This window comes from Scyliorhinus canicula, chromosome 6, assembly GCF_902713615.1.
Source record: "Scyliorhinus canicula chromosome 6, sScyCan1.1, whole genome shotgun sequence".
NCBI classification, from domain to species: Eukaryota; Metazoa; Chordata; class Chondrichthyes; order Carcharhiniformes; family Scyliorhinidae; genus Scyliorhinus; species Scyliorhinus canicula.
Genome location: NC_052151.1, coordinates 183615060 through 183637613, shown reverse-complemented (window position 1 = coordinate 183637613; position 22554 = coordinate 183615060). Strand labels below are relative to the sequence as shown.

The 22554-nt window shown below is 47.2% G+C and overlaps 1 protein-coding gene across 1 annotated transcript in view; it reads right to left on the bottom strand.

The window, feature by feature from the left end:
• The window catches only part of galnt2 (UDP-N-acetyl-alpha-D-galactosamine:polypeptide N-acetylgalactosaminyltransferase 2), a 172454-nt gene that overhangs the window by 43116 nt on the left and 106784 nt on the right, over nucleotides 1–22554 (bottom strand). Inside the window, exons 10-11 of the mRNA XM_038800613.1 lie at nucleotides 18716–18819; nucleotides 3388–3514 (exon numbers count right to left, since the gene is read on the bottom strand). Of these exons, the coding sequence (XP_038656541.1) occupies nucleotides 3388–3514; nucleotides 18716–18819 (231 nt within the window). The remainder of the gene's footprint in view (nucleotides 1–3387; nucleotides 3515–18715; nucleotides 18820–22554) is intronic.

Sequence of the window (22554 nt, the reverse complement as noted above, 5' to 3'; positions counted from 1 at the left end):
ATTGATGGTCACATCACACTGCAATGAAGTTACTGTGAAAATCCCCAGTCACCACACTCTGGCAACCGTTCAGGTACACAGAGAGAGAATTCAGAATGTACAAATTACATAACAGCACGTTTTTTGGAACTTGTGGGAGGAACCGGAGCACCCGGAGGAAACCCATGCAGACACAGGGAGAATGTGCAGACTCTGCACAGAGTGACCCAAGCCAGGAATCGAATCTGGGACCCTGGAGCTGTGAAGTAACAGTGCTAACCACTGTGCTACCCTGTCGCCCTTAAAATTGCTGAATAAATCGTCACTGCAATGGGCATGAATGAAACCCGGGTCAACTGCTTGGAAGGCAGCGATTGTGCCATACCTAGATTTAATTACCAAAACCTACCTACATCACACTCCTATGCATATCTATATTGCAAGGGAAGTCATGCTGTGTGATAGATTAGATCTTTACCAGAGCATTGTATCTAATTCTGGACACCATACATTAGAAAGGATTTTAAAAGTATATATTTATTCGTTCATGGGATGTTGGCATCACTGCCTAGGCCAGCATTAAATTCTCATCCCGTTCTCCTTACAGCAGAGAGGATTATGTGAGAGATTTAATTTTAAATAGGTGTTCAAAATTATACAAGTTTGATAAATGTAGATTGGAGGAAAACTCTGGCAAGACAGAAGGCACGATCTACCCAAGTGGGGACAGAATCCCTTGACACAACTGGCTCTTTGAGCACTTAGAAACACTGCGCTTTCTAACGCCCTTCTGGGTAGATCAGGGGACCTCTGCGGGGAACTCCCTGATGGGGCCGCACTCAGCTCTATTTTCTGCAGTGAGGAGTTCTGCTCCTATTCTTTTTATGAATTTAGAGTACCCAATTATTTTTTTTCCAATTGAGGGGCAATCCACCTAACCTGCATATCTTTGGGTTGTGGGGGTGAAACCCACGCAGACATGGGGAGAATTTGCAAACTCCATACACACAGTGACCGAGGGTCAGGTTTCGAACCTGGGTCCTCAGCGCCGCTCGCCATTTTTAAATGGTGCCCCGATCTATCGAGCCCACGACGCAACCCATGACCTCACTCCAAGGGGGTCCCCGGCAAACACACGCAGGGCCGCCCTCGACCCGATCATTGCCGTGCCAAAAAAATGCCAGTTTGCACCTTGGCAGTGGCAGTCTGGCAGTGCCACCTGGGCACCTTGGTGGTGCCAGGGATCCCAGGTGGCCCTAGTAGCGCCAGGACACCACCCTACCCAGAGGGCTTGCACCTGGAGGCCTCCAGTCCCCCGGGAGATCCCTTGTGCCGTTCTGTCTGGTCCCATTTGTGGAAGGATGGTGGAAGCAGATTCAGTACTCACTTTCAAAAGGGAATCGGATACATATTTGAAAAAGAAAATAATTTGACACGACCAGGGGAGCCGAGGCATGAGTGTGATTTAATTGAATAGCTCTTTTCAAGAGCCAATACAGGCACCTTGGGGCAAATTACCTCCTTCCTTGCAGCACTATTCTAAAACGTTTGTGCTAACCCAATGATTTCACATGAAATGCCTCTGCTGTAACAAGTGTTTAAACTTGGCCAAAATCTGCATTAATATATTACAGGAATGCCACAGAAATGTGCGCAAATATTGCATGGTGTGAAGACTCGTAATTGGCAATCTGGTTCTTCTCATACCTACGAGCAGTCAGGACACGTCGTTTGGTGAATCAAATAGTTTTTTTTAAATCTGGCAATCGCTCTCAAGTGTTTGGTCAATGGTACAGTCTATCTTGAGCGAGGACATAAATTATCACTGCTTAGATAATGGTGAAACTTTCAATGGTCAATTACTGTTAGGCGATGTACATTTAGTTTTAATATATGCAAAAACTGCAGTCCATGGATACTTCTTCAGGGGCATCCATGATCATACACAGCCAGCATTTCACAACAACTAAAAGCGTCACTTATTTAACTAATAGGGTCTTTAACATGATAGAACATCCCAAGGTGCTGCACTGGGGAAGTTAACAAAATTTGTCACTGAGTCATAGGAGAGATATTTAAAATGATAACCAGTAACTTTAAAGAACTAGGTTTTAAGCAGCATTATAAATGACAAGAAAGGGGGAGAGAGATGGAGAAGTTGCAGAAAGGAATTCTAAAGTTCAGAGCCTTGGCAGTTGAAGGTACAACAGCCAATGGTAAGGTAATGAAAATGAGGAATGTGCAAGAAATAGGGTTTCCAACTCTAGCTGGTTATATTCCTAGATGTCTCATTGCAGTACCTCCCCCCATCTCTAATATGCATTTGACACTAGTTCAACCCCGGCTTGAGTATCATGTACTGTTCTTGGTGTCACACTTTAGGAATGATGTGGAGATGCCGGCGTTGGACTGGGGTGAGCACAGTAAGAAGTCTTACAACACCAGGTTAAAGTCCAACAGGTTTGATTCAAACACGAGCTTTCGGAGCACAGCTCCTTCCTCAGGTGAATGGCGAGGTCATACCTCGCCATTCACCTGAGGAAGGAGCTGCGCTCCGAAAGCTCGTGTTTGAATCAAACCTGTTGGACTTTAACCTGGTGTTGTAAGACTTCTTACTGTGCACACTTTAGGAAATATGTGAATGGATTGGAGAGAAAGAAGAGGTTTACAAGAATCATTCCAGGGATTAAAAGCTCCAGTTATGAAGACAGATTGGGGAAGTTGACAATGTTCTCCTTGGCGAAAAGGTGGCTAAGAGGCGGTTTGAAGGAAGTGTTCAAAATCATGAGGGAGCTGGGCAGAGTACATAGGGAGAAACTGTTCGTGCTCATTAAAGGGACGAGAGGGCACAAATTTAATGTGATTTGCAAAAGAAGCAAAAATGACGTGAGATAAAACATTTCTACACAGCGTGGTTCGGGTCTGGAAGGCACTGCCTGGAAATATGGTGGAGACAGGATCAATTGAAGCATTCAAGAAGGCATTCGATGATTATTTGAATGGAAACAATGTTCAGGGTTACAAGGAACAGGCAGGAAAATGGCAGTCATTTGGAGAGTGGTGCAGATACAATGGGCTGAAAGGCCTTCTTCTGTACCGTAACAATTCTGTGGTTCAATGCTCCACTCGGTCAAACAACTTTATTTCATAACTGCAGTATTTTTAGAGCTGAAATGAGATTTTATCAAAGAAAATTAAAACTAACACAATGTTTTATGCCCCTACAGTCTTTCTCTTGTGGCCAGATGATTAACATTGAATTCCTGGAGGCTTGGCAACCCTAGCAATAATCTAGAATTAGAGGATTACAGAGATCTCTGAGGATTGCAAGAGCCTAGGAGATTACAGATATGGGGATGGAGGAAGATTTGAAAACGAGGCTAAATTTTAAATGTCAGAAATATTTACCTTGCAAAAACAGTACCGCTGCCTCCAGGAAACGTATACGGATGTTGCTTGCGGAATACATGGCCTACGCGACTACATGGAATGATTTCAAGAATACCTCCACATTGCCACACCCGAAAGGAAATCTCTGAAAGAAAGTGTTCGTAAAATACATCAAACTAAAATTAATTTTCAAAATTTGTTTGCTTACCAAAATCCATACCCACCCTAATCATTTTCCTTATAATTCTGCACTTAACCGGGAGCACAGAAGGGCCAATAGCAAAACCACAGACCATCATGACAATACAGAAAACTTGGTTCAATAAGTCATAGTTGACCAATATTCTGCATGCAAGGGAAAGATGACCAGGGGAAAATACCTTGGGAAATTCTTGTGCTTCTTGCATAAACTTTGTGACTTAGTCAAGTGGTCCACTAAAGAACCATAGAATGGTTTCAGCACAGAAGGAAGCCATTCAGCCCATCTGGTCTGTATCAGCTCCATCCAAGACTAATTTAGATGTCCCACTCACCATTAGCCCTGCAAATGTTCTCTTTTCAGATAATTATCCAATACCCTTTCAAAAGCTGTGATTGAATCTTCCTCCACCACACTATCAAGCAATGCATAACAGATCCTATACACTCGCTGCATAAAAACATTTATAGAGGTGGTTTTGGGGGGCAATTCGCATGAGGGATTTGAAAACAACGCTACCAGAGCAGAAGCCCATTAAGATAATTGAGAAAGCCAGAGTTGAATAGGACTTGCCTATATCTTAATTTACACCGTGTTTCAATTCACTCAATTTTATGGAGGTGGAAGATGGGGAAAGCGATGGGGTTTCCCGATAGAGCCCTACAATATTCCATCACAAGATGGACATTAACTCTACAGAACACTTCTAATAGTGACAAGCAGAGCAAGACATTTCTCACTGCCATCTTTTCCTCATCTTTGCCTCCTAACAAGGCGTGCACCATCACTATAATCTTTCTTTGCAAGCCCACTGACTTATTGCTGGAGTTACTTCTTTGCATATCTGCTCACAGTGGTACACTGGGAAGTCACTCACCCTGGAGAGGATAATGCATTTTATGACGGAAAAAAGGAGGCAAACATGCTTCCTAATAAAGCTCCTACACACACTGAAGTACTTTCTTATAAAATACAACAGGAAATTGATAGTGTAGCCACCGAAGTTGGCCACTTCCCGACCCAAAATGGCGATTTACAAAGCACGCAGGGAAAATTGGACACTTTAAGAAAGAAAAGCAGGTTGCAGAATCTTCCTGTGTATTCTGCCTGCAGAGAAAGCCAACAGTACCGAAACCAGCAGTTTGCATATTAATGAGCGATTCCCGGGAACAATGGATACAACGATTAGCTACATTTGGGACATTCTATAGCAGGTCAGAATTCTCGGCGCCAACGGGAGTCTGAAACAAAGGAGACAAACAAGCCAGAAAGAACCGCCCAGTGATCGAGAAACGGCCCCAGTATTGGGGAATTCAAACCAATCGATTGGTATGGGATCCAATCGATTGAAAGTACGCTCGGGGTCCGCCCAAAAGGGCGCGAAGCCCCTGGGACCTATAAAAGACAGGTCCCAAGTTCAGTTCACTCTCTTAGCCGGCCCTCCTAGCAGAACACCTCAGCAGCTCTCAAAGAACTTGACCGTAAGGAGAGGCCTGGACAATTGCTGCACCACCAAGTAAGTGTCATACAACGCACGCTATGAGATAGACACTCCTGACCCCTTAGTCCATACCAGCTGGAAGCCTGCAGATCCAGTACAGAGCAAGAGGCCATTGTTCCCTGATCTGGCGGGTTCCCTTATCCAGATAAGTATTGGCCTATTAGTGGTAGGAATAGTTTAGTCTTTTAGTATTATATGCATGAGTAGCGAATAACTGTGTATTAATAAAGGTGTCTTGCTTTGAACCTTACTACTTGGTGTATTGAGTCATTGATCTGAACTTGAACTTGAACCTCGTGGTGGTATCATAAGGATACCTGCTGACTCTAGAGCTAAGTAATAAAACAGAGCCAATTGAGTGCAAAGAGCACTCACCAGAACGAGCAACAATAGTAACTAACTGCACAGTATGATCATCAGCAGATTAATGTTTACCCTCCAATAACCATCAATCAGCTTTAAGGGGTTTCAGTACTATGTTACATGCCTCCTCATCTCTTCTGTGATAGTGCTCAGGCACTTGAGCTGAGAAGTTCTCACAGCAGTTGAGAAACCAAACTCTTTTTGGTACAACAAGGGACAAACAGTTAGCTTATCTCATCAAAGTGAACTCTCAACTTGAGACACAGTCTCCCTGCACTGAGTGCATCACAATAAGAAACATATCCCGAGCAGGGTGCCTGCTTATAGAGGTACATCAGCATTAGAGCGGTAAGAACACTCTCCATTAAGTCTAGCCTGATGCCAACCAGCAGAATACGGTGGCTGGGCTGGGGTAGTTGGGTATGGTCAGTGGGAGTCAGAGTTCCACAGGCACTATCAGTTTGCAAGATTTACATGAGTTTGAAACAGCTGCTGCAAGTGGTCCAGCAGAGAATCACTTTGATGAATTGTGTTTGCATTAAAAAATGACAATCTCAGATTAGAAACTAGGGGCGCGATCTAATGGAAAGATCTCAGAGTGTTATTTCAGATGGGTTTGGCTTAGAATTTCCCCCCCACACTGTCGCCAATTACCTCGCCGCTATCTAATCACATTTAGTCATTTTTTCCATCACAAGTTGGACATCAACTCCACAGAATACTTCTGATAGTGACAAGCAGAGCAAGATATTTCTCACTGCCATCTTTTCCTCAGCATAGGTCAGATCTAGTTTTTGAACCAAATATATAATTTGCAACTGCAGAGAACCTGCCTCCGAACTCAGAGGGGGTGATTTAGCTCACTGGGCTAAATTACTGGCTTTTAAAGCAGACCAAGCAGGCCAGCAGCACGTTTCGATTCCCATACCAGCCTCCCCGGACAGGCGCTGGAATGTGGCGACTAGGGGCTTTTCACAGTAACTTCATTGAAGCCTACTCGTGACAATAAGCGATTTTCATTTCATTTTTTCAGCAAGGAGTGCACCATCACCTGGGGAGTTTCTCTCCGGGCTAGCCGACATTTAGAATTTTGCCATCAGCAGGGAGATGAACTCGCTGGCCAAACCGACCCCTCCGATATCAGGCCACCATTTTGAAAGTGGCCCTGATATCTACGTGAGCTTGATGGTCCCTCACATCGCCCATCCACAGGCAATGCCACCCCCGCACCCATGTGCACTACCCTACAATCCCCCCCTCCCCCAGCCCCCGCTATGGGGTTGCTGAGGACCCCCTCCCCTTTCAGGCCTTCCCACAGCCCCTTTCGGTCGTAATATAGTCAGTAGATCGCTCCCATGATGCTATATTACTCATGCCAAAAAAATGACCTCTGGAGCGGGGGTGGGTTCAGGTAATGTAAGCACGGTAATACCAGCTTTTCTGCAGGCTCTGATACTTCTCATTTTTAATCCTCCTTTTATCTTGTTTGCACAGTACATGCTTGCCTAATCTTCATAGTATGTCCCAAAATAATTTTTGGTTGCGTGTTGGGGAAAAAATGCCGAGGAAGACTTCCGGTTGCGGCTATGCGGAGCTACGCCGCACGTTCGGCAACTCCCGCCAGGAACGGACTTTTAGGCTCTTTTAAGGGCCCCCAGCGGTACTTGCTCGACGGTTCCCGACATGGGAAGGTGTCTGCAGGGGATCCCCAGTGGTCTATGGTCTTGACCAGGAGCGGGGCCAGCAGAATAGCGGTAGCAGTGCCTAAGAAAAAGCGGGGGAAGAGAATCAAGATGGCGGCCGGCGGAGGCCTCGAGGAATGGAGGCCCTGGGCGCAGGTGCAGCAGGAGACTCTCCAGCGCTGTTTTCAGGAGCTCAAAGTGGAGCTGCTGGGCTCGCTGAAGGCGAATACGGACAAGCTGCTGGCGACGCAGACATCTCAAGGGGTGGAGATCCGGGAGCTCCGACAACAAGCCTCCAAAAGAGAGGATGAGGCCGCGGCCCTCGCGGTAAAGGTGGAGATGCACGAGGCGTTCCACAAGAAGTGGCAGGAGCGGTTCGAGGAGATGGAGAACCGGTTGAGGCGGAAAAATATACGGATCCGTGGTCTCACGGAGGGGCTGGAAGGGTCAGACCTGGGGGCGTATGTGGTTGTCTTGTTGAACTCGCTGATGGGAGCTGGGTCCTTCCAGGGGCCCCTGGAGCTGGAGGGGGCCCACAGAATACTGGCCAGGAGGCCCAAACCGAATGAGTCGCCACGGGCGGTGCTGGTGCGGTTCCACCGGTTCGTTGACCAAGAGTGCGTGCTTAGGCGAGCCAAGAAAGAGCGGAGCAACAAGTGGGAGAACACGGTAGTGCGGATCTACCTGGACTGGAGTGCGGAGGTGGCCAAGCGGAGGGCCGGTTACAACCGGACGAAGGCGGTGCTCCGCAGAAAGAGTGTGAAGTTTGGCATGTTACAGCCGTCACGTCTGTGGGTCACCTACAAGGACCGGCACTTTTATTTTGAGTCCCCGGAGGAGGCGTGGGCCTTTCTGCGGGCCGAGAAGTTGGACTCTGACTGAGGGTCGGGGGTTTGTAAATAACTGTGTTAACTTTTGGTGGGAAGGGTCTTTGTTTTATGCTGTTTCATGCTGTTTTAAGCTAGTTGTGGGTTGTTTCTAGGGTGGGTGGGGTGCTGTCTTTTTTTGTGGGGGCGGGGTCGGGCAGAGGGAAAGCGCGGGGTTTTCTTCTGTTTCCCGCGCTGAGGGTGGATGGGGGCGGGGTCGGAGCTGAGATGCGTGGGCTTTTTTCCCGCGCAAGAGCGGGATGGGGAGGAGGAGGGTCTGCTGATGGGTCTGGGGGAGGAGGAGTAGCCCCACGTTGGGAGGGGTTGGAGGTGTGGCGGGAGCTGCCGGGGTCAGCAGAAGTTAGCTGGCTCACGGGAGTGCTACGGAGGGAGTAACGCGGCTGGGAGAGGTCCTAGCCTTGGGGGGCCGGGGGGGGGGGGGATACCGGGTTGCTGCTGAAATGGCCAGGAAGGAGCTGGAGTCTGCAGGGGGGGCCGGAGAGGGGGTTTGCTGCCGTGGGGAACGGGCCGAGTGAGGGGCGCTGTCCTGGGGCGGGCAGGGGACGAGTTATGTCTAGTCGGCAGGGGAGGGGGGGCAGGGAGCCCTCTGATCCGGCTGATAAAATGGTAATTGGATAGGCATATGGACGATAAGGGAATAGTGTAGAGGGACTTTAGAAGGGTATCACAGGACGGTGCAACATCGTGGGCCGAAGTGCCTGTACTGCGCTGTAATGTTCTATGTTCTATAACTTGGAATGTGAGGGGGCTGAATGGGCCGGTCAAACGGGCTCGGGTGTTTACGCACCTGAAGGGGCTGAAGGGGGACGTGGCTATGCTCCAGGAGACACACCTGAAGGTGGTGGACCAGGTTAGACTGAGGAAGGGCTGGGTAGGCCAGGTGTTTCATTCGGGGCTGGATGCAAAAAACCGGGGTGGGGTGGCGATTCTGGTGGGAAAAAGGGTGTTGTTTGAGGTGTCAAAGGTGGTGGCTGACAGTGGAGGGAGGTATGTGATGGTGAGAGGCAAGTTGCAAGTGGAGCGGGTGGTGCTGGTGAATGTCTATGCCCCAAATTGTGACGATGCGGGTTTTATGCGGCGTATGCTGGGCCGCATTCCGGATCTAGAGACGGGGGCCTGATACTGGGGGGGGGACTTTAACACAGTGCTGGATCCCCATTGGATCGATCCATGTCCAGGACGGGCAGGAGGCCTGCGGCGGCTAGGGTGTTGAGGGGGTTTATGGACCAGATGGGAGGGGTGGATCCTTGGAGGTTCGCGAGGCCGAGGGCCAGGGAGTATTCATTTTTTTCCCACGTGCATAAAGCCTATTCCCGGATCGATTTTTTTGTCCTGAGCAGGGGGCTGATTTCGAGGGTGAAGGATGTTGAGTATTCGGCCATCGTCATTTCGGACCATGCCCCACATGGGGGAGGAGAGGGACCAGCGCCCAGGAGGTGGGACTGCTGGCGGATGAGAAAGTGGACGGGAGGGTTCAGGGGTGTATCAAGAGGTACTTAGAGGCCAATGGTAATGGGGAGGACCGGGTGGGGACGGTTTGGGAGGCATTGAAGGCGGTGATTAGAGGGGAGTTGATTTCCATCCGAGCCCATAGGGAGAGGGGAGAGCAAAGAGAGAGGGAGAGGTTGGTGGGGGAGATGGTGAGGGTGGACAGGAGATACGCGGAGGCTCCGGAGGAGGGACTGTTGGGGGAGCAGCGTAATCTGCAGGCCAAGTTCGACTTGCTGACCACTGAAAGGCGGAAGCTCAGTGGAGGAAGGCACAGGGAGTGGTGTACAAATATGGGGAGAAGGCGAGTAGGATGCTGGTGCATCAGCTACGTAAACGAGACGCGGCCAGGGAGATTGGTGGAGTGACGGATAGGGGAGGCAATGTGGTGCAAAGGGGGGTGGACATTAATGGGGTCTTCAGGGACGTTTATGGGGAACTGTACAGGTCCGAGCCCCCGGTGGAGGGGGCGGGGGGAATAGGGCGCTTCTTGGATAGGCTGGGATTTCCGAAGGTGGAGGAGGGACAGGTGGAGGGGCTGGGGGCGCCGATTGAGCTGGTCAAAGGGATAGACAGCATGCAGTCGGGGAAGGCGCAGGGGCCGGATGGGTTTCCGGTCGAATTTTACAAAATGTATGCAGACCTGTTGGGCCCCCTGTTGGTTAGGACCTTTAACGAGGCAAGAAAGGGGGGGGGCTTTGCCTCCGACCATGTCGCGAGCGCTGATTTCCTTGATCCTTAAACGGGACAAGGACCCACTACAGTGTGGATCATATAGGCCGATCTCATTGTTAAATGTGGATGCCAAGCTGTTGGCGAAGATCTTGGCCACAAGGATAGAGGACTGTATGCCAGGAGTCATTCATGAGGACCAGACGGGGTTTGTGAAGGGAAGGCAGCTGAACACCAATATACGTAGGCTTCTGAATGTTATAATGATGCCGGCGGTAGAAGGGGAGGCAGAGATAGTGGTAGCATTAGACGCGGAGAAGGCCTTTGATAGGGTTGAGTGGGGGTACTTGTGGGAGGTGCTGGAAAGGTTTGCGTTCGGGGAGGGGTTTGTCAGTTGGGTGAGGCTGCTATACGAGGCCCCGATGGCGAGCGTAGCCACGAATAGGAGGAGATCGGAGTACTTTCGGTTGTACCAGGGTCGAGGCAGGGGTGTCCCCCTTGCTCTTTGCGTTGGCAATTGAGCCCCTCGCCATGGCGTTGAGGGAGTCGAGGAATTGGAGGGGTCTGGTGCGGGGTGGGGAGGAGCACCAAGTGTCATTATATGCAGATGACTTATTGCTTTATGTGGCGGACACAGTGGGGGGAATGCCGCAGGTGATGCAGATCCTTAGGGAATTTGGAGGCTTTTCTGGGTACAAGCTCAGCCTGGGTAAGAGTGAGCTGTTCGTCGTGCACCCGGGGGATCAAGAGGAGTGGATTGGTAGGCTCCCGCTGAAAAGGGCGGGGAGGAGCTTTCGTTACCTGGGAGTCCATGTGGCTAGAAGCTGGGGGGCCCTTCACAATCTTAACCTCACTAGGCTGGTGGAGCAAATGGAGGAGGAGTTCAAAAGATGGGACATGTTGCCGCTGTCGCTAGCGGGCAGGGTGCAGTCCGTCAAGATGACGGTGCTCCCAAGGTTTTTGTTCCTGTTCCAGTGCCTCCCCATCCTTATCCCGAAGGCCTTTTTTAGGAGGGTCAATAGGAGTATTACGGGACTTGTATGGACGCATTGGACTCCGAGGGTGAGAAGGGTGTTTTTGGAGCGGGGTAGGGATAGGGGTGAGCTGGCGTTGCCCAACCTGTGTGGGTACTACTGGGCTGCCAACGCAGCGATGGTGAGTAAGTGGGTAATGGATGGGGCAGGGGCAGCATGGAAGAGGATGGAGATGGCGCCCTGCATGGACACGAGCCTGGAGGCGCTGGTAACGGCGCCGTTGCCGCTCCCTCCAACGAGGTATACCACGAGCCCGGTGGTGGCGGCTACCCTCAAAATTTGGGGGCAATGGAGACGCCACAGGGGGGAGCTCAATGGAGTCCCCGATACGGGGGAACCACCGGTTTGTTCCAGGGAGCATCGATGGTGGGTTTCTGGGCTGGCATAGGGTAGGTATTAGGAGGTTGAGGGACCTGTTTGTGGATGGGAGGTTCGCGAGCCTGGGGGAGTTAGACGGGAAGTTTGGGCTCCCCCCGGGAACATGTTTAGGTACATGCAGGTTAGGGCGTTTGCCAGGCGGCAGGTGGAGGGGTCCCTCTGCTGCCCCCACGTGGAGTACGAGACAGGGTGCTCTCCGGGGTGTGGGTTGGAGGGGGGAGGATTTTGGACATGTACCACGTCATGCAGGAGGTGGCTGAGGCCTCGGTGGAGGAGCTGACGGGTAAATGGGAGGAGGAGCTGGGTGAGGAGATTGAGGAGGGGACGTTGGCGGATGCCCTGGAAAGAGTGAATTCCTCCTCTTCCTGTGCGAGGCTTAGCCTCATACAGTTCAAGGTGCTGCATAGGGCCCACATGACTGGGACGAGGATGAGTAGGTTTTTCGAAGACAGGCGTGCTAGGTGCTCAGGGAGCCCAGCGAAACACACCCATATGCTCTGGGCATGCCCAGCGCTGGAGGCGTTTTGGAAGGGGGTAGCAAGGACGGTGTCGAGGGTGGTAGGATCCAAGGTCAAGCCAGGCTGGGGACTCGCTATTTTTGGGGTTGCAGTGGAGTCGGGAGTGCAGGAGGCGAAAGAGGCTGGTGTTCTGGCCTTTGCGTCCCTAGTAGCCCGGCGGAGGATCTTGCTTCAATGGAAGGATGAGAGGCCCCCAAGCGTGGAGGCCTGGATCAATGATATGGCGGGGTTCATCAAGTTGGAGAAGGTGAAATTTGCCCTGAGGGGATCGGTACAGGGGTTCTTTAGGCGGTGGCAGCCTTTCCTTGACTTCCTGGCAGAACGGTAGGAAAATCGGCCGGCAGCAGCAGCAACCCGGGGGGGGGGGGGGGGTTGTTTCGGGGGAAGGGAGAAATGTGTATGTGTTTATTGGATACGCCGGGTGTTTATCTATCTCTCCTTTTTGTAGTTGCTTGGGGGGGGGTTTGGTTTTGGGGGTTAGTGTGTTGTTCCTTTTGTTGTTCTTAACATTGTTTTCTTGTTGTTATTTTCTGTTTTGGATATGTTTTTGAAAATCTCAATAAAATTATATTTTTAAAAAGTGCCGAGGAATCCCAAGAAAGCTGATGATAAAAGGGAGCAGTCGGGTGCAATGGGGTGGAGTCATCTCTTCAATATGGCGACCGGATCCTCGAGTGGCGCTTTCGGAGGGGCTGCAAATGGTGACGGAGGACATTATCAGAGTGATAGACCACAAACTCAGCATAATATAAATGCTCATGAAACAGAGCTTCAGCATACTAATTAAAGACTCGATGAAACAGAGAAAAGAATTCTGAACGTTTAAGATGTTGCTTCCTCAGCTGGAGCTCAAATTCAATCCTTGGAAGACCAGCTGAGTGGTGTGTCAAAAATCCTGGAGGATCTGCCCGTCGTCGGTTTGTCAGAAGGAGTAGAGTTTTAAATCCCTGTTAGTGTTTTTGAGAGCTGGCTACCACGTTTCCTTAAGCTGGATGTGGAGGCTGGGTGTTTCAAGCTGGAAAGGGCTCATCATGTCCTGTCTTTGAGGGGGAAGGGCAATCAACGTCACAGACCCATATTCATTGCTTTCACAACTTCAAAGATTGCCAGACGGTTCTGGAGGCAGTGAGGCGTGGCAGGATCCATCGGGGACAATCTAATTTTTCCCGGACTTCTCGGCAGCAACATAGCAGACGCTTAGAGGCTTTGATATAGTCAGAAAACAGCTCAAGGCAGCTGGAGTGAATTATGCCCTGCTTTATCCTGCGATCCTGAGGGTGATATCCGGCAATTCCATTAAGTCTTTCGATAATCCGGCTTTCAATAAGCCTTGGCCTTCGTAAAATCCATAGGTGGTGAGGATTTAGACTGCCAGTCTGCAGCTCGTTGAAATATTTGGACTTTCCACCCGTTATAATGACGTTTGTCTGATCTTATATTGTCATATATCATGTTTATTGAGGTGTTAAGAAGTGAGCAGTTTACAGAATGTTTTATTCTTAAGAATCTCAGGAAACTTCATCTATGGTAGCTGTGTGGCTGCTAGGTGGCGCAGTGGTTAGAACAGCTGCCTCAAGACGCCGAGGACCCTGGTTTGATCCCAACCCAAGGTCACTGCCCATGTGGAGTTTGCACATTCTCCCCATGTCTGCATAAGTCTCACCCCCACAACCCAAAGATGTGCAGTGTAGGTGGCTTGGCCAAGCTAAATTGACGCTTAATTGGAAAAACAAGAATTGCAACACTTACATTTTTTTTAAAAATCTATGGTAGCTGTGCTACATGTCTTTATTTTTGCTTAATTTAAAATGTCCAATTCTCTTTTTTTCCCCAATTAAGGGCAATTTAGTGTGGCCAATCCATCTACCCTGCACATCTTTGGGTTGTGGAGGTGAGGAGTGAGCCCTCACTTTTCACAGTAACTTGTGTTGAGGATGTCTGTTTAAAACTACTGTGGTCGTGATTGTTCTATATTTTTGTTGTGTTGGGGTTTGTACGGTGTTGACAACATCCTGCAATGGTGCAGACAAGTATTTTATCCAAAAAGGAAGACTATAAGGACTTTATGTTGCCTCTGGTGTGATTTGAGATGGGGGAGGTATCTTTTGGTGCATGCCCAAATGTGGAGTGAAAGTTTTATCCTATTTTTCTTCTGGTGGATTATGCAATGGTGGTAGCTAATTTAAAAGTATGCTCCTGGAATGTGCAAGGAATTCGTAAGAATATAAGAATTAGGAGCAGGAGTAGGCCATCTGGCCCCTTGAGCCTGCTCCGCCATTCAATGAGATCATGGCTGATCTTTTGTGGACTCAGCGCCACTTACCCCTTCCGCTCATTGTAACCTTTTATTTCTTTACTGTCCAAAAACCAGCTATCTTTGCCTTAAAAACATTTAACGAGGTAGCCTCAACTGCTTCAGTGGGCAGGGAATTCCACAGATTCACAACCCTTTGGGTGAAGAACTTTCTCCTCAAATAATCCTAAATCTGCTCCCCCTTATTGTGAGGCTAGGCCCCCTAGTTCTAGTTACACCCGTCAGTGGAAACAACCTCCCTGCTTCTATCTTATTTATTCCCTTTGTAATTTTATATGTTTCGATAAGATCCCCCCCTCATTCTTCTAAATTCCAATGAGTATAGTCCCAGCCTACTCAGCCTGTCCTCATAAGCCTCAAAATTATGACGGGGTGGGTTTAGCACAGTGGGCTAAGCAGCTGGCTTGGAATTCAGAACAAGGCCAGCAGCGCGAGTTCAATTCCCATACCGACCTCCCAGAGCAGGCGCCGGAATGTGGCGACTAGGGGCTTTCACAGTAACCATTGAAATAAGTGAATATTTATTATTTATGTGAACAGCAAGGGGGATAAGGGGCAACCCTGCCTGGTCCCTCTCTGAAGGCCAAAATTCCCAGATCTATAACTATTCTTAAGCACTGCTGCAAGGACCTATGATACAGCACACATATCCACTTAACATATTCCTCTCCCAACCCATTCCACCCGGTCAAAAGCTTTCTCTATGTCCAAGGAAATCACTAATCCATCCAATACCCGCTTTGGACTTGGAGAACATTCAGTAACCGTGCGACATGATTGTAATAATTCCACTGCTGCCTCATGGCAAAGAGGTCCCAGGTTCGATCCTGTCCCTGGGTCACTGTCAGTGTGGAGTTTGCGCATTCTCCCCGTGTCTGCATGGGTCTTGCTCCTACATCCCCAAGATGTGCAGGGTAGGTGGATTGGCCACACCAAATTGCCCCTCAATTGGAAAAAATAATTGAATACTCTAAATTTAATTAATTATTTAATTATTGCAATAATTCTGAACCTTTATGGACCCAGTCTGATCCCCCTGGATGACCCAACGGGCGAATTCCTTCTAAATGCTGCACTAACAATTAGACAACTATTTCAAATCAACATTTGGAAGCGAGATTGGCCTACAGGAAGCACACTGCTCTGGGTTCTTGACTGTCTTCAAATCAATTAAATGTTCGCTTCTTAGAGTATTGGTGGTGGCAGACCTGTCTCCAATGAATAATAGTACACACCAATTAACAGATCTCTCATCAAGTCCTTAAATTCCCTGTAAAACTTGCACCCCAAACCATCCGGCCCAGGGGCCTTACCCAGTTTGAGCTCCCTAATGGCCACATCTCCCTTTTAGAGAAAGGACCATTTAGGTCCAGCCACTGATTCTCCAATGCTGTAGGAGGCTTTAGGGATGAAAAAATGTCAGTACATCTCCAAACTGGCCCGTCTAATATAACTTAGCACAAAAATCCCGGAATGCCTTTTTAATGTCCATACTTCTAATAACCTATTACCTCTGGAATCACATACAGAGGGGATAGATTTAGAATAGGCCCTCTTCTTAGCCAAGGAAGCCAAGTATTTAGTCAGCTTGTTCCCGAACTCATACAGTTTTTGGTTTGCAAACTTTAAGTTCCTCTCAGTCTGCTGGGTCGGCAAGGAATCAAGCATCACCCGAGCCAAGTGATGTCATCCATTTTGATAGGAATAACATTAAATGCACTATTATTTAAATGCTAAACAATTGCAGCATGCTGCTGTGCAGAGGGACCTGGGTGTCCTTGTATATGAATCGCAAAATGTTGGTTTGCAGGCACAGCAAGTAATTAAGAAGGCAAATAGAATGTTGTCCTTCATTACTAGAGAGATGGAGTTTAAAAGCAGGGAGGTTAAGTTGCAGCTGTAGAGGGTACTGCTAAGGCCACACCTGGAGTACTGTGCACAATTTTGGTCTCCTTAAAAAGAAGGTACTCGCACTGGAGGGGGTGCAGAGGAGATTCGCTAGGTTGATTCCGGAGTTGAGAGGATTGATTTATGAGGAGAGACTCAATAGGCTGGGACTATACTCATTGAGTGATGGGGGGGATCTTCTACAAACACATACAATTACAAAGGGGCTGGTTTAGCACAGTGGGCTAAACAGCTGGCTTGTAATGCAGAATAAGGCTAAAGAGTCTTTGGCGGAGGCTATCAGACAGGGGCCTTTAGTTTTTGGGCTGTGCTTTGGGGGGCGGGAAGCAGCATCAGATCATGCTTTAAGCTGACACCTTGCTGCTGTTTGTATCAAAGTCGGACATCTCAGGTCCCACTGTTATTGATGTGGTAGATAGATTTAGCATTTTTTTCAGTCACAAGATTAGTTTTACCACGCCTGAGGTTATGCCAGTGGGAGGGTTTGAGAGGTAGACACCCCCAACTTGGTAACTCCCCATTCAGGTGGTCCACTTTGGGGTTTACTTATCTGGGTGTTGCAATTATCCCTTTCTTTAAGCAACTGTACAGGGCCAATTTTCTTCAGTTGATTGTGTCTATTAGGTGGGATTTGGCTCCTTGGTCCCCCCCCCCCCCCCCCCCCCCCCCTGCTGATATCATAGCTGGGTACAATTGCATTCATTAAGATTGCTAGATTGCTATATCCTTTACAGTTGTTGCCAATCGTAATGTCTGCTAAGGTCTTAAATGGGATCAGTGGAGTGATCAGCTCATTCATTTGGAATAAAAAGCCTCGTTTGAAGTTGGCCATGATGCAGCTCCCAGGTTCTAAGAGGGGATTGAGGGGTGCCAAGTATTAGAATATACCAATTATCTCATCTTATGTTCATAAGGGACTGGGTTAGAAAGGACCCTACCTTAATTTGGCTCGATATCGAAGCAGGCCAGTCCTTATTGTTGTTGGGGACTTTAGATCAGGCTCTGCTAGGTGTGATAATCCCATAATTATTAACATTCTTAGAGCATAGAGGATGGTTGGTCAATTAGAAGGGAGATTTAAACTGACTTTCGCTTTCTCTCCCATTCAGGGCAACCTGGACTTCCCATCAAGTCTTATGGACCATGGATTCCATATTTGGAGAGGTAGAAGCATTTGTAGGCAGAGAGATAGAGGCATTTGTCGGTTGGCAGAAATGTTCAGTGGCGCCTCCTTGTCATCCTTTGAGCAGCTACGCCAACAAATTGACATTCCGAGACACTTTTTTAAGTATCTGCAACTTAAAGACTTTATCCTTAATAAGACAACTAACAAATGATACAATGGCACAGTGGATAGCACTGCTGCCTCAGGGCACCGATCTCGGCCCCAGGTCACTGTCTGTGAGAAATTTTCACATTCTCCCAGTGTCTGTGTGGGTCTCACTCCCACAACCCAAAGATGTGCAGGGTTGGTGGATTGGCCACGCTAAATTGCCCTTCAATTGAAAAACTTCAATATCACAGAGCGGAGTTGCTTCCATTTTCCAGCTGCTGGCAAGAGAACTGTGAAGATCTATCATTTTCTTACAGGGAAGAGAAAGTCAGAGATTAAATAGGCAGTGTACCTACTGGACAGGATCTCAAACAGAATCAATTGGATCAAGCTGTTCAGGAGTCCAGGGCAGGACAGAGCAGTGCTAGTGTTAACTCTTTGCAGAGCTCGAAGACCTCTGGTTAACAGCGTCCAAACTTAACTCGGGAACAAAGCAGTATAAAGATGATTTCTTGAGGTATGATTTTGTCTATTGTGCTAATGCAAATAAGGATGCAAAGCACATTTGCGTTATATGCAGGGAGGTATTGGCAAATGAGAGAAGTTTCAAATTTTGAAACAGAAATTATGGGTGAAAAATTACTTTGGAGGTTGAGACACCAGAGTCAGTTATTAACTTAGAGCAGACTCCAAATTAAAAGACTACGCTGCTGTAGCTGACCTGTGATACCACTTAAAAAACAAACAAAAGCCCACAACACTGTCAGCATTCTGGAGTAGCATCTCCCAGGAGTATCCAGTGCTGAGTAAAACAAGCATTTTGTTGCTATTGCCCTTCACGATGAGCTGCACGTGCAAGGTCGGATTTTCTGTTTTCATAAACGAACTGACTGAAGTCTACACCCAATATGCGGATTGCCCTCTTCTCCTTTGAACCTGATTCAAGTGAGATTGTGAGGACCAAGCAGGGCCCCCTTTTTGCATTAATGGTAAGTGAACATGGCGTGTGTCATGAAGGTCGGCCAGGGTGGGTTGTGAAGGTCTGCCTTTGTGGGTCCCAAAGGATGGTGGATCTGGGAAGAAAGGTTTGAACAACATTGCTTTAACACTGAATATTACAGTCACTTACCCAAGTTTTCTCCACCCCAGACATCCATCATCATGTCATATTTACCAAGCTCTTCAAAGTAACCTTTATCCATCACAAAGAGACCCCCAGCTATCATGGGCGTTCTAAGGAGAACACAATGCATTGTTTACTTTATACATTATATAACACAATACATTACATACTTCAAAAGGGAATTGGTTATATACCTGAAAAGGAAACTAAATTGCACGGTTGTAGGGAAAGGTGCGGGTCTAATTAGATAGCCCTTTCAAGAGTTTGCAATGGCATGAGGTGTCAAATGGCATCTTCCTATGTTCTGTGATTTTATCAATTAGTCATGCCCCCTAATTGGTGAGATAATATTTTTTGCGAAATGAATAATGCAAAGATTTTACCACTGCCTGCAATCTACATAAAAGTACCAAAACCAAAAACTCATATGAACATAGAAAATACAGTGCAGAAGGAGGCCATTCGGCCCTTCGAGTCTGCACTGACCCACTTAAGCCCTCACTTCCACCCTATCCCCGTAACCCAATAACCCCACCTAATCTCTTTGAACACGAAGGGCAATTTATCATGGCCAATCCACCTAACCTGCACGTCTTTGGACTGTGGGAGGAAACCGGAGCACCCGGGAGGAAACCCACGCAGACACGGGGAGAACGTGCAGACTCCGCACAAACAGTCACCCAGCAGGGAATCAAACCTGGGACCCTGGCGCTGTGAAGCCACAGTGCTATCCACTTGTGCTACCGTGCTGCCCTATGTCTGCACTTCTGTAACCATCAAGAGTCTCATCAGATTCTCCCTAGCCATTAGTAGCAAAGATAAATCCATTCATTGCACATATAGCCCACCTGCACATTTTGAACGACTCAACAGTAAACAAATCAAAGTATCAATGTTTTACTCAGCCCACTGCACTGGCTACTGGCATTCCCACTGAAAACAGAAACTGGGACTTTAATTGACATGTTTTTCTATAAACCTACCTCCATTCATTGTCATCTAACAAAATTCTCCAAGCACCAGGTCTAGGCTCAGAAACTAGGGCAAACACATTAGCATTTTGTAATAGAAATAATGTGTTCAGTTTTTGTATTGTAACATCACCATAGTAATTTCTACCCTAAAGGTCTCAAAATTGTACTCTTATACAAAAAGCTGAAATGGGAGAAATCTACAGAGGGTGTTGCATTCTCGGCAACAAAAGGCATTCTAATCTTTATTCTTTCATGGGATGTGAGCATTGCTGAAAAAGTCAGTGTTTGTTGCCCATCCCTAATTGCCTCTGAACTGGGTGGCTTGCGAGACAATTTCAGAAGATGGTCTTTACTCACGTTCACCAAAAATGAGACTAGCTTTGAATTCCAGATTTTTATTCATTTGAATTCAATTCAATTTCTTAATTGAATTCAGAGCCTGGACCTCTGGATTACTAGTCCAGCAACATTACCACAACACTGCCTTATCCCCTAAGCTACCAAGGGTCTGAAGGCTTGCCTTGCACTGAATTATAAACTCTAAAGATCTCAGAAGGAAAAGGGTTCAGCCCCATCTCAATCTCAGCTGGCACAAGAGCTTAGAAAGTGCTGCACTTGCCATGATGCTGGCTTTCAAATGAAACATTAAGTCAAAGTCCCACCTGTCTGTTGGGGTGTAAAATATCATGATATTATTCAAATAAGAGGAGTTCTCCCTGTGTCAAGGTCAACATTTCCCCCGCAACCAACACCACCTAAAATAGATTAGTCCATATAGGCAAATTGGCAGCCATGATGCGCTGTTGTAATCAGCTTGGGACATCCCAAGGATGGGAAAGGTGCTATGTAAATGTGAGCTTTTCTTTCCAACCTTGAAACAACATACATCATTCTGAGATTCAATCAGGCTACTGACAGGGGTCCATTTTAAAATGCTCAAACTTTGAGTGGTTGCAGTAGAATGTAAAAACAAACTAAGTAAAACTATGTTATCCCATAAAGACTAGAACTAGTTATCTAACATGGCAATTCTTCATAAATTTACTAAGAAATCTGTATCCACTTAAAAAAATACTTCCAGCTTGCATTTTGTCCGTCACATTTCTTTTTTAAAATAAATTTAGAGTGCCCAATTCATTTTTTTTTCCAATTAAGGGCCAATATAGTGTGGCCAAATCTGCACATCTTTGGATTGTGCATTAAGGTAATAAGCCAATGAATTTGCCCTTTCATGTGTCAATATGTGCTCTCTACCAACCTCAGCAGTTTTGCTACTGGAAGTAATGCAAACCAGTTAAATTTATCAAAGCGGCATTTAAAATTCTTGCAACAATATCCTCCACCTTGAGACTAGGCACTTTGGAGAAATACCTCAGTCTGAATTCATAGTGGTTTCCTGAAAACACCATACATATCAGGTTGTGGACGATACCCATCAGTCTGGTCACATATGTCTTCGAGCAGCAGGATGGGCATGGGATTGGGAGAAACGAGAGCCAGAATTTTATGGTATCATGACTAAGATGGATGTCTCTTTAATGCTGGACATGGTGACAGGCTTGTGGCTGTTACCGAGTCAGTCAGCAGCACCTGGAACATGTGGGTAACAAGAGAAATCAAGCTTGCTGGGTCTAGCAAGAGGGAAACTGAATCAGGATCTCTTAGAAGGAAAGTCTCAAAATTCAAATGGGAAGGAGCATTGGACTTGGTAACTTGAAGGAAGGAACAAAGGATACAGGATAAAGCTAGAAGGGAGTGAATGACAAATCTGGTTAAGAATATAAGACATGGAATATCAGAAAAGACACAAAAGCATAATTAACTGGATCACTTGACAAAAGTGATTCCCTCACTTGAGCCCATCAACTGCTGGTGAGGAATTGGGACCTTGTGAACATATTAAATAAAACTCTTATAAATACCTTGAAGAGGGAATGGGTTCAGAAGATAGAGGCATGAGTGGTGGGTGAAAGCAGCAAAGATGCTTCCTCTCTGTCTCAGGAGCTTTATGGGCTGGAGCTTCAAGGAACATCTAAACTGGCTTAGAGGCTGGGGCCAAAATGGCAAAGTTGGTGAGATGGGTGTGGCAGGGATGGAAGAGGGACGAAGAGAACAAAGTTGGAGCAAGTAACAGAGAAACAAAACAAGCAGAGAAAAAAAAGGAAAGAATTGAACAAATGTTAAATTCAACATGCTGTCTCGTGTTTAATGTGGAATTAATGTACAATGTTGCACTTACCCTCGTAGCTGGATGTAAAAGATACCCATGGCGTCAATTCGAAAAAGAACAGTGATTCATCCCGGTCTCCTTATTTATCCCTCAACCAACAGTTTGAACTCAGACAACTAGAAGGTGAATTGTAGAACACTAGAGCCCAGTCTTTATACCCATCCTCATTCTCCATGTACCATGCCATAAGAGGGCGTGGGTGATGGTGGACTTCCATTGCATTGGTCCATGATTATGTTTGGCAAAGTACTCAAGTGGTTTACTGTTGCCTTCTGCAGTATGGTTGACCAGGAAACTCTTCTGCCAAAAGCGTTTTGGAAGGGTTTACAGGCTGGTAATCAGCCTGTTTGGCCTATTATAAATGCACCTTCTGTTATCATCAAATCCTGAAGTGGGACTTGAACAGGGAGTATCTGACCCACAGGTAAGGACTCGACATCAAGAACTCCCTTTATACCCTTATAATTTGCTATTTTGAAAAAAACGCATGACATCTAATACAACTCCAAATCAACAACTAGTTTCAGTCTATTCCTTTACAGGTAAACTCCAATTAATGCCACCAACTGAATACAATTAAAAACTCAATTAATATCAATATCACTTGAAACAGATGATCTGGTCATTAGTAGATTATGTGA